Genomic DNA, 23,497 nt, shown 5'->3' with positions numbered 1-23,497 from the left:
GTGGTTCCTGTAGGCTTTGCGTGCGTAAGGTGGGGAGGGCGTGGAGGGGGGCCTCCATGTCTATTTTGCTTGGGGCCCCCAAATTCCTTCAAACGGCCCTGATTATAGGCTATGGGATACCATCCACGTTTGGTCCGTGGTTTTCATGTACCACTTGAAGGAGATGCTCTGGAAAACAATCAGCCTGGGAGTGTACGGGGAATACGGATCACACACACACACACACACACACACACACACACAGGCAAAAACAGACACACGGACCAAACAATGATTTTTCCCCGATATCTCCACAAATAATCCACTGGCTATTTTGTCACGGATGTAATCACAGATGTGTGTAAGTGGCCTTAGATATCATTTATCATGGGTTTTAAAGGGGGTGCCCGGGATCAAACCTGAACCCGGGCATACCCATAATTTCACCCAGGCAGCCCCCCTGACAAGAGCATCGGAGCAGTTCATGCTCCGATGCTCTCTTTTGCCCTGTGCTGAATCGCACAGGGCAAAGGCATTTCGTGGAGTTCTGGTGACGTACCGGGCTCTCCTTCGGGCTGCCAGACGGAGGCTTCCGCTCAGCAGTGAGCCCGGTGATGTCACCGCCACTAATGGGCGGGCTTTAGCGCTGCCCAGCCTGTAAAAAGGCTAGGGCAGCGCTAAAGATGGCCCATCAGAGCCAGTGACATCACCGGGCTCGCTGCTGGGCGGAAGCCTCTGCCTAGCAGTGTGTTATAGTAAATAAAAGAGCCTTTGCCCTGCGCAGGGCAAGGGAGAGCATCGGAGCATGAACTGCTCCAATGCTCATGTCAGGGGGGCTGTCTGGGTGAAATTATGGGTATGTCCGGGTACACCTTTAAGGTGCTGTCTTACTGACTAGCTATCCTTGGAATCAGTAAGAAAAAGGCGGACAACCCCTTAAAAAGGGTACTATCCAGAGGCTTTGAGAAGTACAGCTGTTATGTATGGTACGTTATAGATATCCTATTAGGGGATTTCACAAATTATTGCCCAGATATAATTGTGCGTAAATGTTCGCAGTAGTATCATCATCATCATCATCACTTACTTTGACTGGGTCTGCTTAGTAATGTTCCTGATGGTAGCACCTTCTTTTCCAATTATTGCTCCTACAAATTGGGTAGGGACTAGCATGCGTAGTGGAACCTCTGATTGAGGTTTAGGTCTTGCGGTAGCACCCGGTGACCCTTGCCTAGGAGGTCCCCTTTGTCCAAATCCACGTCTCCCTTGTGGTGGGTGCTGTGGGGGCTGAGACTGTAGCTGCTGATTGGGAGCTTGTTGGGCAGCCATCTCATCAGGAATGTATGTCACTTTAAGGGAATAATTTTCAAGCTGATAGCCGTTCAGTTTTTCAAGCCCCCTATTAAGGATGAGTAGTGGAAAAGACAAGCATTATTATGTAACTAACTTGTTGTAAATGCAAAAAATTGAAACCACACATTGACAAAAGACATTACTATAGTTTATGGAATATACAACCAATAAGCCGTGTATCTTGCAATTCCTACTTTAAAGCGGTCCATACACATTCGATGCAAGTCTGCAGCTTCTATAAATTTTGGTGGGACCAGCTGACCATTAATGTCTATGGGGGCATCCCAACAGCAGATGGGGACATAAACACATGGGATTTCAACTGCCTTTTTATTTTGTTCTCAAAGCGATAAGCTGCCGCCAAGAGCCTGGCAGCAGTGCGCCCCCTCCCCCTTCCTACTGAACACAGTCGAGGGTGCACATGCAAGATGAAATCGGAAACCATAATTGACGGCCAAACGGCTATTTTGCATGGACAGCTCTGCAGTTTAATTGATAAAAAGTGCAATTTAATAAAACAAAACATTCTCCAAATCACTGATGGCCAAATATTTTTTCCACCCATAGAATCTAAAACAGTTATTAATGTAAATCCCTTATACTCTAAGCTAGCTGTATAAGGGCTCATGCACATGGGCGTATTCATGAAGACGAGGCCGCTCCACTTCTCCCACTGGGACATAAAGGGTTTTTGTTGTTTTTTTAAGCAAGTAACCAATACAAGGTTTAGGCCATAAGGTCTGGCTCTAGGCAAACCAATCATTGTGAAGGGCTGCCCCTTAAAAAGGCGTTTTGACATTTTCTTACTGATGACACATTCATCAGTCACGTAGCCTAGGAGCAGCTCAGCCCCTTTCAAGTGAATGGAGCAGAGTGCAATAACAAGCACAGCCGCCATACAATGTACGGCACTGTGCTGCGAGAGGCAGTGGCGCTCAAAGGAGCCCCACTGCCTTCTCAAAACAGCTGATGGGCGGGGGTCCCAGATGTCACACACGATCGTAAAAAACAAAAAATAATCCTGGAAACCCCTTTTGCACATCCACACTGGCATACTACAGACATTGTTTGATCCAGTACCACGTTTAAAACAGAAGTACACAAGATGATCTCTTTTAATGAGTTTTGTATTTGCACTGCATCTGCGACTGTCTGCAGTCACTGCCAAAATGCTGCAAGGAATGGCGGAACATTAGAGCCAACCCCAACTCTCCAGCACATGACTCCTGGAGCGATTCATATACTATTATGTCACCGACGTTCTCGCAGTGATGGCAGTTAACCAATAGGTGGCAGTGTACTCAATGAAATGGGTACAAACGGGCGAGATTAAAATGAATGAAAAGAAGCTACAAACATTTTGGCGTCCCATTCACTGTTGTACATAAGTACCTTTAGGGAGTTAGAGGGGAACGCCGCTGCTTATAAAGCAGACTACTTTACAAGTACACAAACATTTTCCCGGATAGCTCTGTACTCCTGCCTGGAATGAGTCAGGATATTAATGACCTGTACTAAAAATCAGGTCATTGCTACTTCAGTCCTGTAGAGACTCTGTACCTAGTGGAGGCCCGCCCCCCCCCCAAAAAAAAAAATAAACGGAGCGGCCATTCGGGCATGCACAAGGGCACTCCATTTATTTCTATGGAGAACTGGAGATAACCAAGTACAACGCTATGATTAAGACCGCCCAGTTTGAAATGCGTAGGTAAACCAGTCGCACTATGCAACCTTTTTAACATGTATTTAATAAAGGAAATTATGTATTTTTTTTTGCACCAAAACAGTCCAGCCCTAGAGACATTTATTAAAAAAGTAAATATGGTGCAGACATTCATTATTGATAAGCGGGCGTCGCTCTGCTACATACATATACAGTCACTGCAATGATCCATTATCCATATAGTAATAAGGAGTCACTTACTGTCTCGCGTGTTCCTTATTCGCATAGGTTACATTCACTACCGCAGTCTCAGTCTCAGTGTTCACTGTGGATGCATTAGGGGAACATTATCTGCTGGATCCGAATATATAGTGGCATTCAAGTAAACAGTGATTTTTTTTTCCTTACCTTGCTCACAGTTTTCCACTGTTCCATATTGTGCCAACAGACTGTCCAAAACCTGGAAAGAAAACAACAGGCGTGCTGAGGGTATGTATCTGAGGGTATATATTAAGGCCTCTTTCACACGAGTGATACGGGTTGGGGTCTGGATCTGGTCACTATAAAACGGATGATTAAAAAAAAAAAATTCTGTGATTGTGCTCAGTGTGTGCCTTTTTTATGTTCGGATTGCATGCATTTTCATGTGCATAAATTTATAAATATATATATATATATAATTTATATATTTTTTTTTAAATTATAAATCTCCTAGTAACCATAAGTGATGTCTTGATTCGCATGCAAGCCCTTTTCACTTCTATGGAGCCAGGGCTGTGGGAAAAACACACCGTATGTTGCGATTTTTCCTGACTACAATGATGTGTGAAAAATGAGGTCCATGTACACCGACCCATTGAAATGAATAGGTCAGGTTTCAGTCAGCATGCCGTGTTCACTACACGCACCGCATCCGGACAGAAAACTCGCTTGCGTGACAGAGCCCTTAGGCCTCTTTCACCCGGGCGAGAATTCTGCGCGGGTGCAATGTGCGAGGTGAACGCATTGCACCCGCACTGAATCCGGACCCATCTACTTCAATGGGGCTGTGCAAATGAGCGGTGATTTTCACGCATCACTTGTCCATTGCGTGAAAAATCGCAGCAAGCTCTATATTTTGTGTTTTTCACGCAACGCAGGCCCCATAGAAGTTAATGGGGCTGCGTGAAAATCGCAAGCATCCGCAAGCGAGTGCAGATGCGGTGCGATTTTCACGCATGGTTGCTAGGTGACGATTGGGATGGGGACCAGATCTTTATTATTTTCCCTTATAACATGGTTATAAGGGAAAATGTTTGCATTCTTAATACAGAATGCTAAGTAAATTAGGGATGGAGGGGTTAAAATAAATAAATAAATGTAACTCTCCTCATCCACGGTGATGGACCATGTGATGAGCGCAGTGACGTCACCAGAGGTCCTTTTCTCCGAGGTCCTCAAAGAAGAAGAAAGACGACAAGCCGGGCTGTGCGAAAAAGTGGATGAGGAGAGTTTAATTTTTATTTTTTAATCCCCTCATCCCTAATTTACTTGGCATTCTGTATTAAGAATGCTATTATTTTCCCTTATAACCATGTTCTAAGGAAAAATATTAAAATCTACAGAACACCTAACCCAAACCCGAAGTCCAGGTTTGGGTCTGGGTACCACATCCAGTTTTTTCTCATTCACGTGCAAAATGCATTGCAGTCGTGTGGGAAAAAAACGTAATAAACGCAAATCGCATACAATACTCACCCCACTCGCAGGCAAAAAAAAAAAAAAAAGTTGTGCGATTTTCCCTCGACGCACCCGCATCCTATCGAGCCCTCACACGTGACGCCCGTGTGAAAGAGGCCTTACTTATATCGGCCTATTGTTGTCCACGTTTGTGTGTTAAAAGGGTCGTTTCACTTCATCAAATAGCATTTATCATGTAGAGAGAGGTAACACAAGACACTTACATATGTATTGCGATTGTCCTGTATTGCATCCTTTGCTGGCTGGATTACATTTTTCCATCACATTATATACTACTCGTTTCCATGGTTATGACCACATTGCAATCCATCAGCGGTGGTCATGCTTGTACACTATAGGAAAAAGCACCAGCCTATGCACTCTCCCAGGGTCCCAGCCACCAGAGAGGCCGGCACTTTATCCGAAAGAGTGCAAGCACGGCCACCGCTGATGGATTGCAGGGCGGTTGTAACCATGGAAATGTGCAGTGTATAATGTGATGGAAAAATGAATCCAGCCAGCAAAGGAAGCAATATGGACAATCAGAATACATTAGTAAGTGCCTTGTATTAACTTTATCTACATGATACATGCCACTTACTGAATTGAGACATCCCCTTTAACATTAAATGCCATTACTTTTAAGGACTAAGTAAATGCTTCTGTACTTCACTGGTTGTCATAATTGATGCCCAATATTAATGCAAATCATAAGGCTCATAGGTTTAGTATTCAATGAAAAAGCACTAAGAAAGTAGATGGCAATATCCGTATTTACGTCTTAAAAAAATAAAAAATCTCACAAGTATCGAAAGAATGCTAGAAGGCGGAAACGATCCAAACGATTCATTATGGTATTGCAGTAAACAAGGTCTTGGATGTACACAACGCACCACTTACAATCATAACCATTCTTTATACTGAGGCCATTGTGAAGATGAAACAATTATGCACAGATGCACGTTCAAGACACGCAGATTTGTCAAAGGCCTGTCTACTGTAATATGCTGGTAGTTGCATATTAAATTACTCCTTAAAAAAGACACTTGGAGAAGAATGCTGTTGGGCCAGCGACATTACCAGAATAACATCCTTCACTATGAGTAAAGGGGTAGAGGTGTGCAGAGGTCACAAGAGAGACTTCTACAAATTCCACGTACGTCATCTTTATTGGGTAAGCAGCAAATGCAGGGTTTTATTACCATGTGCAGGGCTGCAGCTGCCCTCGATTCTGAAAATGGAGAACATGGGAGGACAACCGCTGTGCAACAGATTAACTTGTGCGCCAGATGAATAAAGAGATTAGCACATTAAAAAAATAAAATTAAAAAAATAAAGACCAGTATAAAAAGCAATCCAGTTGTGGCCAGAATGAGGAACCAGCACTCCCACAAAAAATGCATTCACTAGCCAGTTCGGAAAATACATGCTGTAAACTGTAGTAAATGTAATCTTCTTACCAGTGACTGTATTTGTGAGTTCTCTCCTCCCTTCTGATCCTCAGCTGTGTCATGTGACCAGCACTCTGATCTCCAACTGAGACAGGACAGGAAGTCAGTTACTTCTCTATTCATTCCTACGAGACTGACATTGCGGCTCCCATAGGAATACACAGAGAAACTGGCTTCCTGTCCACACACAAAATGCCGTTTTATTTGGAAAGTCAGAGGGGCCATCACATGACACCGCTGAGGATCAGGAGAGGGGTCATCAATCACCCCAAAAATTATTTTAGGGCCAAGTAGCAGAATCTGGCCAGTTGTGACTACGGTCCTGTGAGCTGACAACAGTTATACTATGTAACCTACACATCACACAAACTTGAAAACAGTAATTCAAGCAAAGGTGACGGAAAACTGGAAAATGCACACAGCGGAAAGCCCTTCAAGGCCTGCAGAGGAGTGGCTGACCTTGCATTCTTTATGCATTGTATGACCGGATCAGCCAGCAGCAAGGTGCTTAGCAGTAATCCAGTGTAAAAGGTATGCAAAGTTTCAAAGGAAATTCCACTATCTGCTGGACTGAGGACATTAGAGCTCCAAATGTGAAGCCTGCAATGCACCTATTCTCAGATTGAAGGGCGCATTGCTCTGTTTTTTGGTCCAGGCGATAGGACCTGTAGTTTAAACGAAATCTCTTATTTCAAAGACTGAAAGCTGGGTTTCGGAAATATCAATGCATTACTAAAAGTCCAACTATTACATGAGAACCACGCACACTTGCCCAAGAAAAAAACAAAACAAAAAAAAACAACAACACAGGTTTTGCTGCCTATCTGGTAAACCTTTTCAGAATTGTTCTGAAGGACCCATTTGCGCGATTCATTCTGAGCACGGTCCTGCCTTGAAAATGGGGCGCAAAGTTTTGTAGAAGGCGCTTCCTTCCTGTGTTTTAAAGCACATGAAGGAATCAAATCGAGAAGAGCAATCAACAGCACAAGGTTGTGATAGATCACACTTTCCAACATCTACCTTCATAGCCGCTCGTAATGTAACATCTGTAAATGCTCTCAGCAAGCAATTACGGCTTAACAAAAATAAAAAATAAATCTATCTTTTTAGAAATATAAACTAGCTTTAGAAATGTGTGGAAACTGAATCATTGGATTGAAGGGAAGCTGTAAACTTGAAAATGCAACGCAAGCTACAGGCAGCATGTGATAGAGCAGGAGGAGCAGAGCAGATTGATATATAGTTTTATGGGAAGAGATTCAGTAAAACCCTCTTTTTGATCCAAGTAATTCTTTGATCCTTTCGGCTAGGGCTACACGACGACATGTGTCACGTGCCACATAGGGTACAACTACACTGCGACATTAATATCGCACCTATGTTGCGCGACAATCTTTACACTGATAGTCTATATATGGTGTCGCACTGCAACATGCGGCAACTGCGACAGTCGCAGAAAAATACATTTTGGATGGGTTTTTTGCGACTGTGGTGTTGCAGTGCGACACCATAGACTATCGTTATAAAAATTGTCGCACGACAAATGTCGAGTAGCTCTAGCCTAAATGTTCTTTTTGATCTGGGGAATTGATGCGTAAATGTGCATTAATAAATTTACTAAATTGCTCCTTACTAAAGTGTCTGTATGATTTTTACCTGTGTATTAGACCATAACTTCATTATTTTGTGCAATTTGGACCTTAAAATATCTGTGCTAATATTAAGGGTCCACTCACCCTGCGCAATTTTGTTCCGGATCCGTTCCGGATTTTGCTGACCCATTCATTTTCAATGGGGAGGGAACGGATGCTATGTGCTGTCCCGCATCTGCATTTCCGGATCCGCAATTCCATTCCCAAAAATAAAATAAAAAAATAGAACAAAAAAGGCATTTTCTATTATAGTGCCGACGATGTGCGGAACCGCAAAACACCTATGGATGTGTGAATGGACCCTTAGATGGATATTAAAGCACAAAAAATATATAATTGCCCCAGGGACTCCACGTGCTTTAGGCCTCTTGCACACAAATGTTTTTTTTCCCCCGTTCACGTTTTTTTTTTTTTTGCGTTACGTATACGGAACCATTCATTTCAATTGATCCGCAAAAAAGACAAAAAACAAGGTACTCCATATGCCTTCCGTTTTCGTATTTGCGTTCCGTTTAAAAGATAGAACATGTCCTATTATTGTTCGCATAATGGACAAGGATAGTACTGTTCTATCAGGGGCCAGCTGCTCCGTTCCGCAAAATACAGAAAAAGCCATACGGTTGTGTGCAAGAGACCTTAGAGAGAAAGAAAAAAATAAAAAGAAAAAAAACTTACTCACCTAACCGATTCCCAGCTGCTGCAGTAATTATGCTTTGGCCGGACTTAGGGCTCTTTCACACCTGCGTTCTTTTCTTCCGGCATAGAGTTCCGTCGTCGGGGCTCTATGCCGGAAGAATCCTGATCAGTTTTATCCTAATGTATTCTGAATGGAGTGAAATCCGTTCAGGATGCATCAGGATGTCTTCAGTTCCGGACCGGAATAGTTTTTTGGCCGGAGAAAATACCACAGCATGCTGCGCTTTTTGCTCCGGCCAAAAATCCTGAAGACTTGCCGCAAGGCCGGATCCGGAATTAATGCCCATTGAAAGGCATTGATCCGGACTTAAGCTAAACGTCGTTTCGGCGCATTGCCGGATCCGACGTTTAGCTTTTTTAGAGTCGTTACCATGGCTGCCGGGACGCTAAAGTCCCGGCAGCCATGGTAAAGTGTAGTGGGGAGCGGGGAGCAGTATACTTACCGTCCGTGCGGCTCCCGGGGCGCTCCAGAGTGACGTCAGGGCGCCCCAGGCGCATGGATGACGTGATCGCATGGCACGTTATCCATGCGCATGTGGCGCTCTGACGTCATTCTGGAGCGCCCCGGGAGCCGCACGGACTGTAAGTATGCCGCTCCCCGCTCCTACTATGGCAACCAGGACTTTAATAGAGTCCTGGCTGCCATAGTAACACTGAAAGCATTTTGAAGACTGATCCGTCTTCAAATGCTTTCAGTACACTTGCGTTTTTCCGGATCCAGCGCGTAATTCCGGCAAGTGGAGTACACGCCGGATCCGGACAACGCAAGTGTGAAAGAGGCCTTAGAGAAGTGGCTTAGTATGAAAAATTTTAAAAAGTTGGGAGGTATGTTTTATTCATTTATGGTTCAATCTCTTTTTATTAAACAAGTTTTGAAATACAATGATATAGTGATATAAGCATGGAAACCTTGTGTCTCAGGGTACTTTCACACTAGCGTTGTTTGAATCGGATGGGCAATTCAGTCGCCGGAACTGCCCGCCGGATCCGGAAAAACAGTTCACAATGAAAAAATGCATTGGAAAAAACGGATCCGCCATTTATGGACCAACTTTTTTTTTCTCACATTTTTCGGGTTTAACATGCAAAAGCCCGATCCGGTTTGACGGAACACACAGCACCGGATCCGGTATTAATGCAAGTCAATAGGAAAAATTCAAAGTTCAGTCAAAGTGTTCCGGATTTTTGGCCGGAGTTAAAATACAACATGCTACGGTTTTCTGAAAAGCCTGATCAGTAAAAAAGACTGAACTGGATGCATCCTGAACAGATTGCTCTCCATTCATAATGCATGGGGATAAAACTGATCAGTTCTTTTCCAGATTTGAGCCCCTAGGACGGAACTCAGCGCCGGAAAAGAAAAACTCTAGTGTGAAAGTACCCTAAATCAGTAAAGCTCGACATAATGCAGTATCATAGGCATGTGTAGCTGCTTAATACGATGGAATATAGTAGAGACAGTAACACAAGTTTATAAAATACAGGTTACACCGAATCTTTTCCCACAAAACTATATATCAGTCTGCTCAGCTCCTCCTGCTCTATAACATGCCATCTGTAACTTACATTGCACTTTCTTGGGGACAGGTTCCCTTTAAGGCAGATTTTGTTGTACCTTTTATACAAGCAGCGTTTTGGTGTCCGCCTCCAAAGCGGAATGGAGACGGAACGGAGGCAAACTGCTGCATTCTGAGCGGATCCCTTTCCATTCAGAATGCATTAGGGCAAAACCGATCCGCTTTAGACCGCTTGTGAGAGCCCTGAACGGATCTTACAAACGGAAAGCCAGTGTGAAAACAGGCTTAGTAATAATTCCATATAAATTGCATACATCTGGTTTTATCCGTAATCCATGTGTGTTAACCTGACAATAATGTAATCTCACTATATCTGGAAGTATGAACTACAAACCAACCATCTTGTGCCAACACAAAAGCTTTAGTTTCCATGTCAGCTGGAAAGATCAAGACGAGTGTGCACACAGTAGTGCGGATATAAATAGCAGCCCAATGTGAGGATACTGGGAGCCATAACTGTATGCCTGGCAGCTCCTGCCAACGAACAGATGATCTACTCCAATTCCCTTTGGCGTAGAAGGGGTGCGAAACAAAAAACCTGCACTGGTACCATGAGCTCTTCATTCACACACTGATCTCAGCCTAATCTCTGGGCGCAGATAAAATCTAGGACGCGTTCCTGCGAACAAACCAGCAACTGCTTATCGGACACCCAGAGCTGGACTTTGGCTTCACACTCTCTCTCCAGGCCGAGCAATAGTAAAATGCACCACCACGTCCCAGAGGAAGAGGAGTTTCTGGAGCATTCCTTCTGGCCATGTGTTGTGAGCGCACACTCGGAAGCATTAGCAGCATCTGCAGGATTTCCACACCCTGAATTGTTTAACATGATCTCGTGAATAACGCAGGAATGCAAGTTGCTGGGGCAGCCATTAACATTTCTTAAATCGGTTCTACTTTGTGTCATTCCAAAACATGTCCAATGTGGAAGATGCATTCATATTAGTTTGGGTGTTTTTTATGATCCCCGATTACCGTTTAGCCCCCCTCCCATATCTTTGGGCCAGCGATGTATGCTCATTACCCCACTGTTGCTCACTATGGTCTGTTTTATAGGCTATTTTCCTATTTTGGTAGGTGCGTTTTGCCTGTAATGTCTCCCCTTTTGTTATGAACTGGTGGGCATCCACTTATGAATCCCCCAGTATCTTAGGGTGGAAGTCTAGTAGGCAGCTGTAGGTTTTGATTTTGAAGTCCTTCAGCTCCACCACCCCTATTGGCGGTCTTTGGTCTCTGCTGACAGGTATGGGTGCGCCCAATGTTGGCAGTCCTGGCGCCGTCCGGCTGTATGCGCTTGCGCACGCACAGGAGCCTGCCTTCTTCCCCTTTTTTAAATACAGCGAGCCAAATGGCACCTGCCAGACCTAAGCCTGACAGTGGGACACTGCGAATCCCAGCGCCCACTACCCTGGACATCTGCTACACGCCTCTCCAGGAGCATTGTAAGTACCACTCTCTATTTACCACATAGTGTAGGCTGTGCAGGATCGGTTTCCTAACAGGGTTCGTCCGTGTGTTTGTATATCTGTTGCAGGTGATACTGTGGAACAACGCCATACACCTCACTACAGTAGCATTCTGTCTTGCCTTATTCTGCGGGGCTGTGCCATATACAGTAGTTCTTTGGATATGTTCATTTGATGAAATGCATTGGCACACGCGAACATATTGTGGCCAAATTAATTTCATGTATAATTCCATTACCCTGATCGGGCATCCAGTTTAGTCTCTGGACACTGTGGAGGGCTTGATAGGGATCCTTGATCAGGGTGAGGTTCCGGACTGGGCCACCCCTTGCGGGGCACGGACCCAGTGTTAGGTCACTAGGGCTGAATAGGTCAAGTAGGGTGCAATAGGGACAGTCTTTCCCAACTGCTAAGACTGATGACCTAAGAACCTGATGCCTGCACTACTGTTTGGACATCTGGTATCCAAAAACCCGCAGGGAATGATCATCTCCACTACAGACATTCCACACTTTGGGAATAGTGAGGTTATCAACTAAACTGGCAAGACCATTCCGTGTTTTTACATAGCGTCCCAACATCTGTCCCCGGACTCAGGGACCCAATACCCTGGGTTGTATGCACCTAGCTTGGTGTGTTGCTGTTTTCTATGTGGCACACTTGTTTAGATCCTGCACCTGTTTGTCAGTTTATGTTCGTAAGGTTTTTTTTCTTTTTTGTTTGTTTTTTTAACTCCCGGCTACGCGAGCTCTCATCGAGTATATTAAAAGTTACGTTTTACTATGTTACTGCTCCCCTTTTTCTGAAGATGCATTCATTCAATCGCCATTTCAGGAAGAACAAAAAAAAATAAAAAATTAAACATCCGACTACAGATTTGTAGTCAGATGTACAAGAGATCACTTTGATCAGAATAAAGAATAAAACATGTTCATACGTAGGACAGTTTCCATACAGTTACTAATCCCACATGCAAATACAAAGGACCTCCTTAAATCCCACGCATTCATATTTCATTCACACACAAAAAATCTGCCCTCCTTTGAGGAAGAAAAAAAAAAAAAGGGAAATTTTATGTACAATGCAAACAAGGTTGGCGGTATTACAACAATCCGTGTGCACAATGGCAGAGAAGCAGAAATAAGCAAACAGTCCACCCTGCACCAAATTAACAGGCTGTTCCAAGCTATAGTGAGAAATACACCATGTGTGATCAGAGTACCATTTTTGTTAATTCACACTATTTGTGATGTATCAATATTTGATTTAACAGGTGCCATTTACATTATTTTCTAAGGAGACATCCCCAATAAGGGTCCATGTACACGTCCGCAACGGTTTTGCTGACTGCACATGGCCGGCACTATAATAGAAATTCCCTTTTCTTGTCCGTGTCTGCGGAGAATAGGACATGCTCCATCTTTTTTTTGCGGGGCCGCGGGACGGAAATGCAGATGTGGACAGCACACGGTGTGCGGTTCGCATTTTTTGCGGCTCTATTGTATATGAATGGGTCTGCACCCATTCTGCAAAATTGCAGAACGGATGCGGACCCATTTTGCGGACGTGGGAATGATGGTCAGGGATTCATCTGTGAACCACAGACTGTGCTGAAACACTGATGTGTGAAAACACGCTAATATGAATGGATACGTGTGCCATCGGTGGAGAACACAGACAGCACATGTTCGTTAATCACCGACGTGTGAATCAGGCCCTAAGCGGCCAAGTACTATGAAGAGCTGTATAGTCACGTCACAAATCAGTGACCTCTACCAACACAAACTCAATTTCTCATCTCCTCTCTTATGGGAGGCCGTCTTACAAGACCTGCTGCATGGTGCCCCATCATGTGGCATAAGCTGCTGACATTTTTGCCGGATCAGGCGGATGGATTTTTGTGCCATAGATGTGAAAGTTTTAGAGTGATTGTAAGCTCTTGTGGGCAGGGTCCTCTTCCCCTTTTACCACTATGTTAGTTTGTTTATTGTATTTTTATATTTGCATAATCCCGCCTGGATGTACAGCGCCATGGAATTAATGGCGCTTTCAAATTAATAATAGTTATAATTATTTTAATTTTTTTTATTTATTATTTTTACTATTGTTCCAAATAAACAGATGGTGTGAAATAATTCTGTAATAAGAAGCTGTGATGGTTGATGCTACATGTCTTAAAGGGACACTTCCATCAGAAGGTTCTCTTTTATCTCACTATTCTGAGAATAATTTTTCTTCTTAACCTTTTTCATTTCGGCAGTACACCAGCCCACCATGGAAAATGTAATACAAAATATTGTCCTTCTATAGCAGCCAGCACAGATATAAAATCTTATATAAGCAATGCACTTGTCTGTGTAATTTGTGATGTCCCGAGGCGCTCGCCCCTTCTATGTCTGGTCGGGGCAAATGGTCTGAGAAAGTGCCATGCTAAAAGTCCAAACAAATGCAGAAGTTAAAGAGCCAGGACAGGAAGGAGAATACATGAGTGGCGTGAAAGAAAAAAAAAAGAAAAAAAAATGAAAAAGTGAAAATAAATACCCACATTCACATAGTGGCTGATAATGTAAAAAAATAAATAAAAAATTTGATGGAAGTATCCCTTTAAAGGGCTAAAAACCTAAATGCACCAGGAACTGAAAAAGTTAAGAGGCTGTGAGCAGTTCAGAAAGCAGTCTGAATGATTTTGGTGACCACACACACAATATACTATAAAATCAGAAGAAAAAAATTAAAAATTCTTCAACTGTTCTGCAGCAATCTCATTATCCAGTTCTCTCATGTAATCTGAGGGGAACCAAGCCAAGTTGGTAGGGCTGCAAGTCAGAGGGGGCATCTGAAAAGAAGAGTTTATTTGTTTTCCGTCTCACTAACTCTAAGCAGGGGAAAGTCACTTGTTGTGCTGAGTTAGAGCATTTGTGAACGCTCAAGCCTTCATTGCTTGTTGTGGCACAGATGTCGTCCTGAACTAGCATTTCATTCATAAATGAGACTGCAGGGAGCTTGCTCAAGTCCAAGAAGGAAGAAGAGAAGAAAACAGCCAAAAAAAAAAAAATGGCACCATTCATAGAGCATGAAACTGTTAACACTTATAGTGGTGTCTGCCAAACTTTGATGTTATAACATCATCTGTGAACACACCTGCCACAGGACAAAATGTTTTCTGACAAAAGGGGAAAAACTGAGGAATTTATGATGATAATTTAGCAAAAGGAAAAAAAGTTTGACAAATCCTTTCAGCTTACATCACAAATCCTCTATTCTTCTAAGACATTTGTAAATCCTTTCAATGCACAATGATCAATCATTGCCTTACAGTCAGTTACAAAACATAGAATTCACAAAACAATTAAAAGGTATTCAGTCAGCAGTTTTGACCATGCTAAACTACTGACCACACTAGATTGGGCGCTGGGGAGAGGAGGACGAAACATGCCTTTTGCAGAGTTTTATCAGGAGTAGTGTAAATGTGACGTTTTATTTTGCCAGATTATGTTCCTGAAAGTGCGCTGGAGGTGGAGTGGGAAAGGGCCAATTCAAGAACCTCCTCTCTGCTCGGAATTGTTGCATCCAACCAGGAGAAACCTACAGGTTTCACTTAGAGCAGAAGGGAGGGGCTGTGATCTTCCCAATGAGCGAGCACTTTACAGTGAGGCTCCGCCTCCAGTGGACTTGCCAGGGTAGAGTCTGACAGACTAAAGTTCATAATCGCACTACTCCTGATAAAAAGCTCCACAAAAGGTATACTTGTACTGCCCTCTCGAGTTCTCCTGCTAGTGAGATCAACTGTTTAGCATGGTCAAAACTGCTGACAGATTCCTGCTTTCCGAATTTATGTCAAATTTCAACACTGTACTGTATGAACTACACCAAAGATTCCCATTAAAAACAATGAGGGAGGCAGGGGACGTCTTATGTTAAGCGTTTTTGCCGTTGTGTTTGGCATGGAAAACTGGGACAGTTTTAAAAAGGGTTTAGATTAATTCTTGAAAGTAAATGACATTAAGGCCTCATGCAGATGAACGTATTCTGTCTCCATGACCATTCCGTTTTTTTTTTTGGGCGGATAGGATGCGGACCCCATTCATTTCAATGGGTCTGCAGAGACAGCACACCTAGTGCCATCCGCATGTCCGTTCCGTAGCCCCGCAATTTTTTTTAAAAATAAATAAAATAGAACATGTCCTATTCTTGTCCGTTTTAGGCATTGTAAGAAAAAAACAAAAAAATATGGATGTCATCCGTTCTCTTTGCGGATCCGCAATTTGTGGACCACTAAACACATACGGTCGTGTGCATGTAGCCTAATGCTTATGAAAATGTGTAGAAATCTGAGTCTCCCTTCCTTCTGGGATTTGAATCCCCACCTGTCCCTTGGTTGAACGTGATAGACATATCTATTTTCAACCGTATTTAACTATGTAACAAGTCCCAGTGTGAACATACCCAACTAAGGCCAGGAGGATCTGAAAAGAAAGAACAGTATAAAGGCTGACCCTTCTACTCTCCGCACGCTTGAATTTGGCACCAAAAGGAGGGAGACTTCTAAAAGGGTACTGACAACGACCAATCACAGTGCAGCTTAACTTCTTACAGTGCTTTAAAAAAATTAAACCTGTGCTGTGATGAGCTGCTATGGGCATTCAAGACTGCTTTTTCATTAGACAGATCTCCCATTCTAACACATGAAGGGTCTTACAGGCTGGGGGCACACCGGCGTTGTTTCTGTTGCTTTCCTCCAGCACAGGAGCAGAAAAATTTAAATAATGGAAGTGCTGGATCTGGAACATAACTGAGACAAATGGCTCCAGATGGACCCCATTTACGTCATCAGGAATCAGATTTTATTTTGATTGAATCTTCTGTTAAAGGGAACCTGTCGTGTTGAACATGGTCTTTCAGCTACAGGCAGCATTCTAAACCAGGAGGAGTGGAGCAGATTCATATATATAGTTTTGTGGGAAAAGATTGTGTTAGGCTACTTTCAAACCTGCAGTAGTTGCGGATCCGTCTGGCATCTGCTCAGACGGATCCGCAACTATAATACAAACGCTTGTATCCGTTCAGAACGGATCATTTTTCCTTATATTTTTTATTTTTTTTTAAGAATAAGTCAAAACAGATCCGTCCTGACTTACATTGGAAGTCAATGGGGGACGGATCAGTTTTCAATTGTACCATATTGTGTCAGTGAAAACGGATCCGTCCCCATCGACTCAGATTGTGTGTCGATGCAGGCAGCGTTTTGGTGTCCGCATCCAGAGTGGAATGGAGGCTGAACAGAGCCAAACTGATGCATTCTGAACGGATCCTAATCCATCCAGAATGCATTGGGGCTGAACTGATCCGTTTGCAAGAGCCCTGAAACGGATCTCACAAACTGAATTCAAAACGCCAGTGTGAAACTAGCCTTACCTGTATTTGAGGGCTTATTCACATGACCGTATGCATTTTGTGGCCACAAAAAAAAAAAAAATATGGATTGCAGATCCATTGTAATGCCTGTCATTGTCAGAATAGGACATGTTCTTTTTTGAGGAACAGCCGAAACAATGCACAAGGAGTAATTTCAGATTTTTTTTAGCATTTGCATATATTAAAATATCATTTTTCTCAGTAATGCGGTCAGCCAGTTTCATAGGTAAAAATCTGCTGACAGATGCCCTTTAAATAAATTGCAACATTTGCTGAATGTTTTCCCAGTGTGCTCAGCTCCTCCTGCTCTATGACATGCTGCCTGCAGACTGTACTGCATCTCACGCCGACTTCTTTAGTGGTGTAAAAACTGCATTTTAATTAATGATTTAGAAGCTACTGCTATGTACCTGAACTGCACTTATGCAGAAATGTTCAAGTGCAGAATCCCCAGTGTATAGAATTGGGGTTTTCCAGGATCAGAATATTGATAGCTTATCCGTCGGACAAGCCGTAGATACCAAATGCGTGCAGTCAGAAGCTCGGCACTCTGCAGATTAACTCTTTGAGGAGGCCACCTAGCACATGCAAGTCCTTCGGCTGCTTCAATATTTACCTCCGTCAGTCAACCTGCACAAACCATAGCAGTGCTGCAGGATATTACAGCTTCCTCCCATTCAAAAGAAGCGGACAAAGCTGCAATACTAAGCACCACTGCTATTAAAGTATTCATGTCACAGCACTGAAGAGCGGCAGGGGCAATATTCAAATTTGCGATATTTCACAAATATTTGGTAGACTTTGTCATATATTCACAAATTCGAGATTCTTTTGGCAATGGAAATTGGCAATGTATTATTCGCGTAATACACGCAAAATACCGGCGTGGGTCACTATAGCTACATTTTTCAAGCTGCTAGAAGTTTCCTGAGACTGGAGAAAATGGTTGGAACGGCAGAACATTACAATGGCTTTATATGCAGATAAAGTGCTCCAATATATTCGCGATTGCGCTAATCGGCACTAATGATGCGAATATTTTGGCACAATACGTGCAACTTCACATTTGAACTGGTCTGACTACATATTACTGATTAGGGCACTAAGTATTGTTGTGAACTTGTGACATCGGATGTTGCTAAGCTGTGACAAAAGACATTACAGCCTTCTCATTGGCCCACAATCAAGAAGGGAGGTTACCGATTAAAAAAAAAAAAAATAATCTAGAATATTCGAAATTACAAATAAATATCACTATATTCTAAATATTCCAATTCTCGAAGTGACGATATTCGCGATTAATATTCGCTATTCGAATATTCACGCCCAACACTATTGAAGAGGCTGCAGCTTTTGGACAGAAAATTGCAGCAGGCAGAGCATCAGCCAAATGTGCACACTGCCTGCGCTCGGCCACCAGTAAAAAGGTCAGATGAACAGAATACGACCTCAGGTCCCCCATTTACATGACCGTATTTTTGTTCCACATCCGAAATGCAGACCCAATCATTTCAATTGATCATTTCCACAGTGTCGCAAAAAAGACAGAACATGTCCTATTCTTATCCATCTTGTGGAGAACAGGCATTGTTACAATGGATCCGCAAAAAACACCACAGATGCAACACAGACGTCATCCATATTTTCTGCGTTTTGAATTTCTACTTTTCAATGATGTGCAGTGTCTGCTTTGTCTGTGCACAGCACACGTACCAATTGATTTTAATATGCCCGTTTACAAAATCAGTATTTTTTATTATGGGTCAGTGAAAAAAAATAAAAATAATGGAGGCATGCACTAATTTTGTCCGTAACGCGGAGAAAACACGTCCATTGAAATCTATGGGTCCCAACACAGGTTGTTTTTTTTTTTTCCTACGGAAGTCAGACACAGGAATGCGATAACTAGGTGACAAATCAGTGGGAAGTCATGCACCCAAAACTACCCTCAAATTTGACACACCTTAGAGTGCATTCACACATACCAGTTTTGTTGTTGCAATTTGCGCATAAGGGGAAAAAAACGCTAGAAAACTAGAGTTTATAAAAACCTCTAGAACTAGCGGGTTGGAAGACGGCAAACCTAGGCACGCAGACTAAATAGATAGCAACATGCATTATATTGAATCCATTCAGTTCAATGGGAGAGGCAGGGAGCTGCGCCTGGTGGTGGACAGACATCGGGAAATCTGGGGTCCTCCAGTCACAACTCTCTTCGGCTCCGTTCTCCTTGTAGGTGCGGGTCCCAGAGGTGGGACTCGCACCTATCCGACAATGGCGGCATATCCTGGTGATATGCCCCCATTGTTTAAAATGGGATAACCCCTTTAAAGGATAACTGTCACACTTAGACCCTAATTTCAATTTTCATATATGTAGTTACTAATAACATGATATTCCAGAATCAGTTACTATTAGACTGACTTACCCCATATTTAATAAGATTCAGCCCTTTGCAACCAGTCTGCATAAAACTGCAATTTTACTATTCAGTTAAGATGGCCGCCACTGCACTCCCCGAGTCTAATCCCGCCTGCCCTCACTAGCCAGTAACAATAGCCCCCCAAAAGTGTCAGTAACCAGAGCCCTCCCCCTAAAGGGTTCATCTCCTGCAGCGCAAAGGGGTCCCGCTTTCATTTATACACTGAGCAGACGGGAGATCTCCCTTCCCTGGTCTGCGCTGCTTCAACTCTGCCTTCTCCAGCTCTGCTGAGTGAGGGAGCACCTGCCAAGAGCAGGGACAGGGAGAAGTGCACACAGCCCAGGCACTGTTATCAGCTGCTGGGGAGGACCTGGCTTTAATCATTTACTTGCAGTCCCTGGCTGTCAGTAATCTGACCCTGCACGCTGTGTGCTTCTGCGTCCTCCGTCCTTCAACATATAGACGGACCTGCCTAGCAACCCCATTTTAAGCACAGGTAAAATTAGGCAGTACAGGGAACACAAGTGTGGAATTAAGGGGTAATTGAGTACACCGTGAAAAGGTGAAATAGAGCCACCAAGGTGATATTAATCACCACAATCCAATACTCTCCCCCCAACCCCCCCCAAAAAAAAAATTGTGTTCACTGCAGAAATGTCAGTGACTGGAAAAAAATGTCAAACATCTGAATGGGGTTCTCTATGCAGCATGGGCAGTCCTTTGTCATGGGAATATTTTTGGCATGCTGGATTTCTCAGGATTACCCGACCAAGTGCCAGATTAAAATAATGGAATTACATAAAATATCTGTTTGAATCTCAGTAGTCAGGTAGTCACATGAAGACAAGACCTTGTCATATTGTATGCAGCTCAAGGATTGCCAGATTGCGGAGGGTCTGCCTCCTGAATTCAGCATCGCTCAGCTGGGATTATACTATAAAATTGAAGATTTCGGTTGTTGCTCACGTGCAGCGTTCACTTTAATAATCAGTCTTGCAGCCAAAAAAATAAAAAATAAATCACATCCTTCCATTCAAAATGCTTACACTAGAGGGAGCCTCAAGCCCAGGCTTTATAAACTCTGTAACAGCTCGCAAATTCCGTTTAGTATTAAAATGCACATAACAGGGCTAAATTAAGTCAAGGTGGTGTGAAACGTAGGAGTGGAGCGATAAGGTGGTCCTGCACTAACTAAAATTACCCTTGTTTTCAACTATGCTAAAGTCATTACAGGATACAGAATACATCACAATATTGCTTAAAGAAGTCACTAAACAAAAATCAAGGTCTCACAAGGTCAAAGATGTCATGGGGGTTCCCTAATCGGGGCTCCAATCTCTGTGTCAGAATCCATTGTATCCATGCACTACATTCAACTGAATGGACACCTTGTCAAACTACATTTAATTAAGCAGAGAATAACTCAGTATACTAAAGTACAAAAAGAACAGGTGGTCCATTTTAACCCATACAACTTAAACAACCAATGTTGAGAATACGGGTGTCCAGATTCTTCACCATGGCAGAAAAAATAAAATAAAGGTGGATAAGCGATACTGGATTTCAACATGCCTGATCCTTTGTTCTCATAGGAGATAGCTGCCACCAGAGATCTCTGGCTGCATCTTATTTATCTCTCCCCATAGAGAACACATACACGCCCGGCTGAGGGGAGAATGTGTATACATGGGGGCTGTGTTGGGAGGGATAGCTTTTGGTGGAACAAGCATTTGTTTGATACCTTTAAAGGGGTGTTCAGGTTGTGTGAAATTATCCCCAATCCACAGGATTGGGGATAACCATTAGATCGGTGAGGGTTCTACCTCTGGGACGCCCACCAATCAGGAGAACCGAGACCCCATAGAGCCCACTGAAATGAACAGAACTTCAGGTTGGGCATTGGCGCAGCCACTCCATTTGTATGGCATTTGTGGGGATAGCCAATAACTCTCAGAACCTAATGGAACAGCAGGATGCATGCCCGACCTGCCCCACCATTAATTTTGGGGGCTCCATGGGTCCCTGTTCTCGTGATGGGGGGGGGGGGGGGCACCAGTGGTAGGACCCTCACTGATGAAATAGTTACCCCCCTATCCTATGGATAGAAGATAAAGGAGTGTTCATGTTCTGTGAAGTTAAGGGCCTTTTACTCAAAAAACAAAACAAAACTCAAGTGGAAACACTTCCCAATCATTGCTCATCAGGACGTGCACATGAACATTTGCCAGCAGCACATCACCAGGGACAAATGGGATGTGTTTCCAACAATAATAAAGATCAGCCTTAGGAACCTTCAAAAGTACCAAATAATCAATGTGGCTGTTCAGTCAGGCAATAAGTTTCTTAAAGCAATAATCAACTGGCAGTATCGTTGATCAGGACTCAGAAATCTGTGTGTAAAAAAGGACCCTTAGACTCCATGATACTCTGGACATCTTTCGATTTTCATGTATTAGCACTTTATGAATACAAAAAAAAAAAAAAAAAGTCCAAAAACCTAGTTTAAAAAAAAAAAAAAAAAAATATATATAAATGCAAAGACTAGTGAAAAATATTATAATAATGTTTTATGCTAATATATGCTAATACTGAAAAGGTCATTGGAAGTTATCAAAGTATGCTACCCTCACATTACACTCTCCCAAATTGTCTGCTTAAGACACTTTAGGCCTCATGCACGTTGTTGTGTCCCGTGTCAGTTGTTCCGTTTTCCGTGATGTTCTGTGGACCCACTGACTTTCAATGGGTCCGTGGAAAACTCGGCTAATGCACACAGTTTGTCATCCGCGTTAGTGATCCGTGTTTCCAGTCTGTGAAACAAATATGACCTATTTTTTTTCACGGACAACGCTTCGCGGACCCATTCAAGTCAATGGGTCCATGTAAAAACACGGAGGCACACAAGATTGTCATCCCCGTCAGTTTTTTTTCCTATCATTTGCATGGCAAACTTTTTTTTTTTTTTTACTTTCCTTCATGTCTGGTGATCCTGCAAAAATAAAGGAAGAGACACGGAAACAAAAACAGACACGGATCATGGAACCCCTTTTTGCGGACCGCAAAAAAATATTGTCGTGTGCATGAGGCCTTAAAATCTTGAGGGAGATCAGATGTTCCTTTTCAGTATCAAACAATCAGATCCAAGATGTCCAGGTCAAAGCATGTCTTCCCCTAGTCTAGGTCCTCAGGCAAAAGAATTCTGGATTTTAGGGATGAGGCTATAATGTCAGTGAGCAATTTCGTTTTAGGTTGCCCATACATGATCAGGTTTTCAGACTCAGTTTTGAAGCTAAAAACCAGGTGTGGATTGTAAAAGGAGAGATTGTATAAGGGTAGATTCTACTTTTCTTCTGAATCCATACCTGGTTTAAAGTTTCAAAACTGCATCTGAAAACCAGATCAAAACCAGAGTATGGGCAACCTTATGCTGGGTCTCCATGTTCAGGTTTTCTGAGGAAGTTTTTGAAGCCAAAACCAGGGGTGGATCATAAAGGGAGGGTAACTAAAGTGCAGATACTACCTCACCTCTTTCAGCAATCTACTCCTCGTTTTTGCTCCAAAAACTGCAATAGAAAAACCCGAATGTGGATACCCACCCATAAAGCGACCGGGGAGGGGCATTTTCCTGCCCCGTTAAAAATGAATTGTTCTTCCAGCTGTTTCAACCAGAGGCTTGTGTAAATAAAACAAGCACAACAGTTGTTCAAAAATCATTAGCCATGAAAGAAAGACTTAATTCTACAACGTAAAATTTACAGCTCAGAATGGCAGCAGCTGCAGGTATCAAGTTATGTTTTACACGTACAAAAACCATTTGTAAAAAAAGAAACAATTCCAGCAGAATAACCACCACAAGGTTTATCACCAGTTACAAAGAGTAGGAGGAAGGGCATATACCATAGGGCATCTTAGGGCTCATGCACTTTTTTTTTTTGTCAGTGTCTGTTTTTCCCCCCCACTTGTATGAGGAACCATTCTCTTCAATGGGGCCACAAAAAAAACGGAAATGACTGTGTTCATTCTGTGTCCGTATGTCCAAATAGAAAATGTCCTATTGTCAACATTACGGATAAGGACTGTTCTTTTAGGGATCTTAGGCTACAT

The 23,497-nt window shown here is 43.0% G+C and overlaps 1 protein-coding gene across 2 annotated transcripts in view; it reads right to left on the bottom strand.

Moving 5' to 3' along the window:
* IGF2BP3 (insulin like growth factor 2 mRNA binding protein 3) overlaps positions 1 to 23,497 on the bottom strand; it is a 115,037-nt gene that overhangs the window by 25,935 nt on the left and 65,605 nt on the right. Inside the window, exons 4-6 of one of the 2 annotated variants that reach the window (XM_044294418.1) lie at positions 3,404 to 3,455; positions 3,257 to 3,320; positions 1,067 to 1,378 (exon numbers count right to left, since the gene is read on the bottom strand). In XM_044294418.1, the coding sequence (XP_044150353.1) occupies positions 1,067 to 1,378; positions 3,257 to 3,320; positions 3,404 to 3,455 (428 nt within the window). The remainder of the gene's footprint in view (positions 1 to 1,066; positions 1,379 to 3,256; positions 3,321 to 3,403; positions 3,456 to 23,497) is intronic. The other variant, XM_044294419.1, reaches the window with a different exon arrangement.

Source organism: Bufo gargarizans, chromosome 5, assembly GCF_014858855.1.
Source record: "Bufo gargarizans isolate SCDJY-AF-19 chromosome 5, ASM1485885v1, whole genome shotgun sequence".
NCBI classification, from domain to species: domain Eukaryota; kingdom Metazoa; phylum Chordata; class Amphibia; order Anura; family Bufonidae; genus Bufo; species Bufo gargarizans.
Note: the sequence above shows the minus strand (reverse complement) of the source record. Positions and strands in the feature narration are given on the sequence as shown.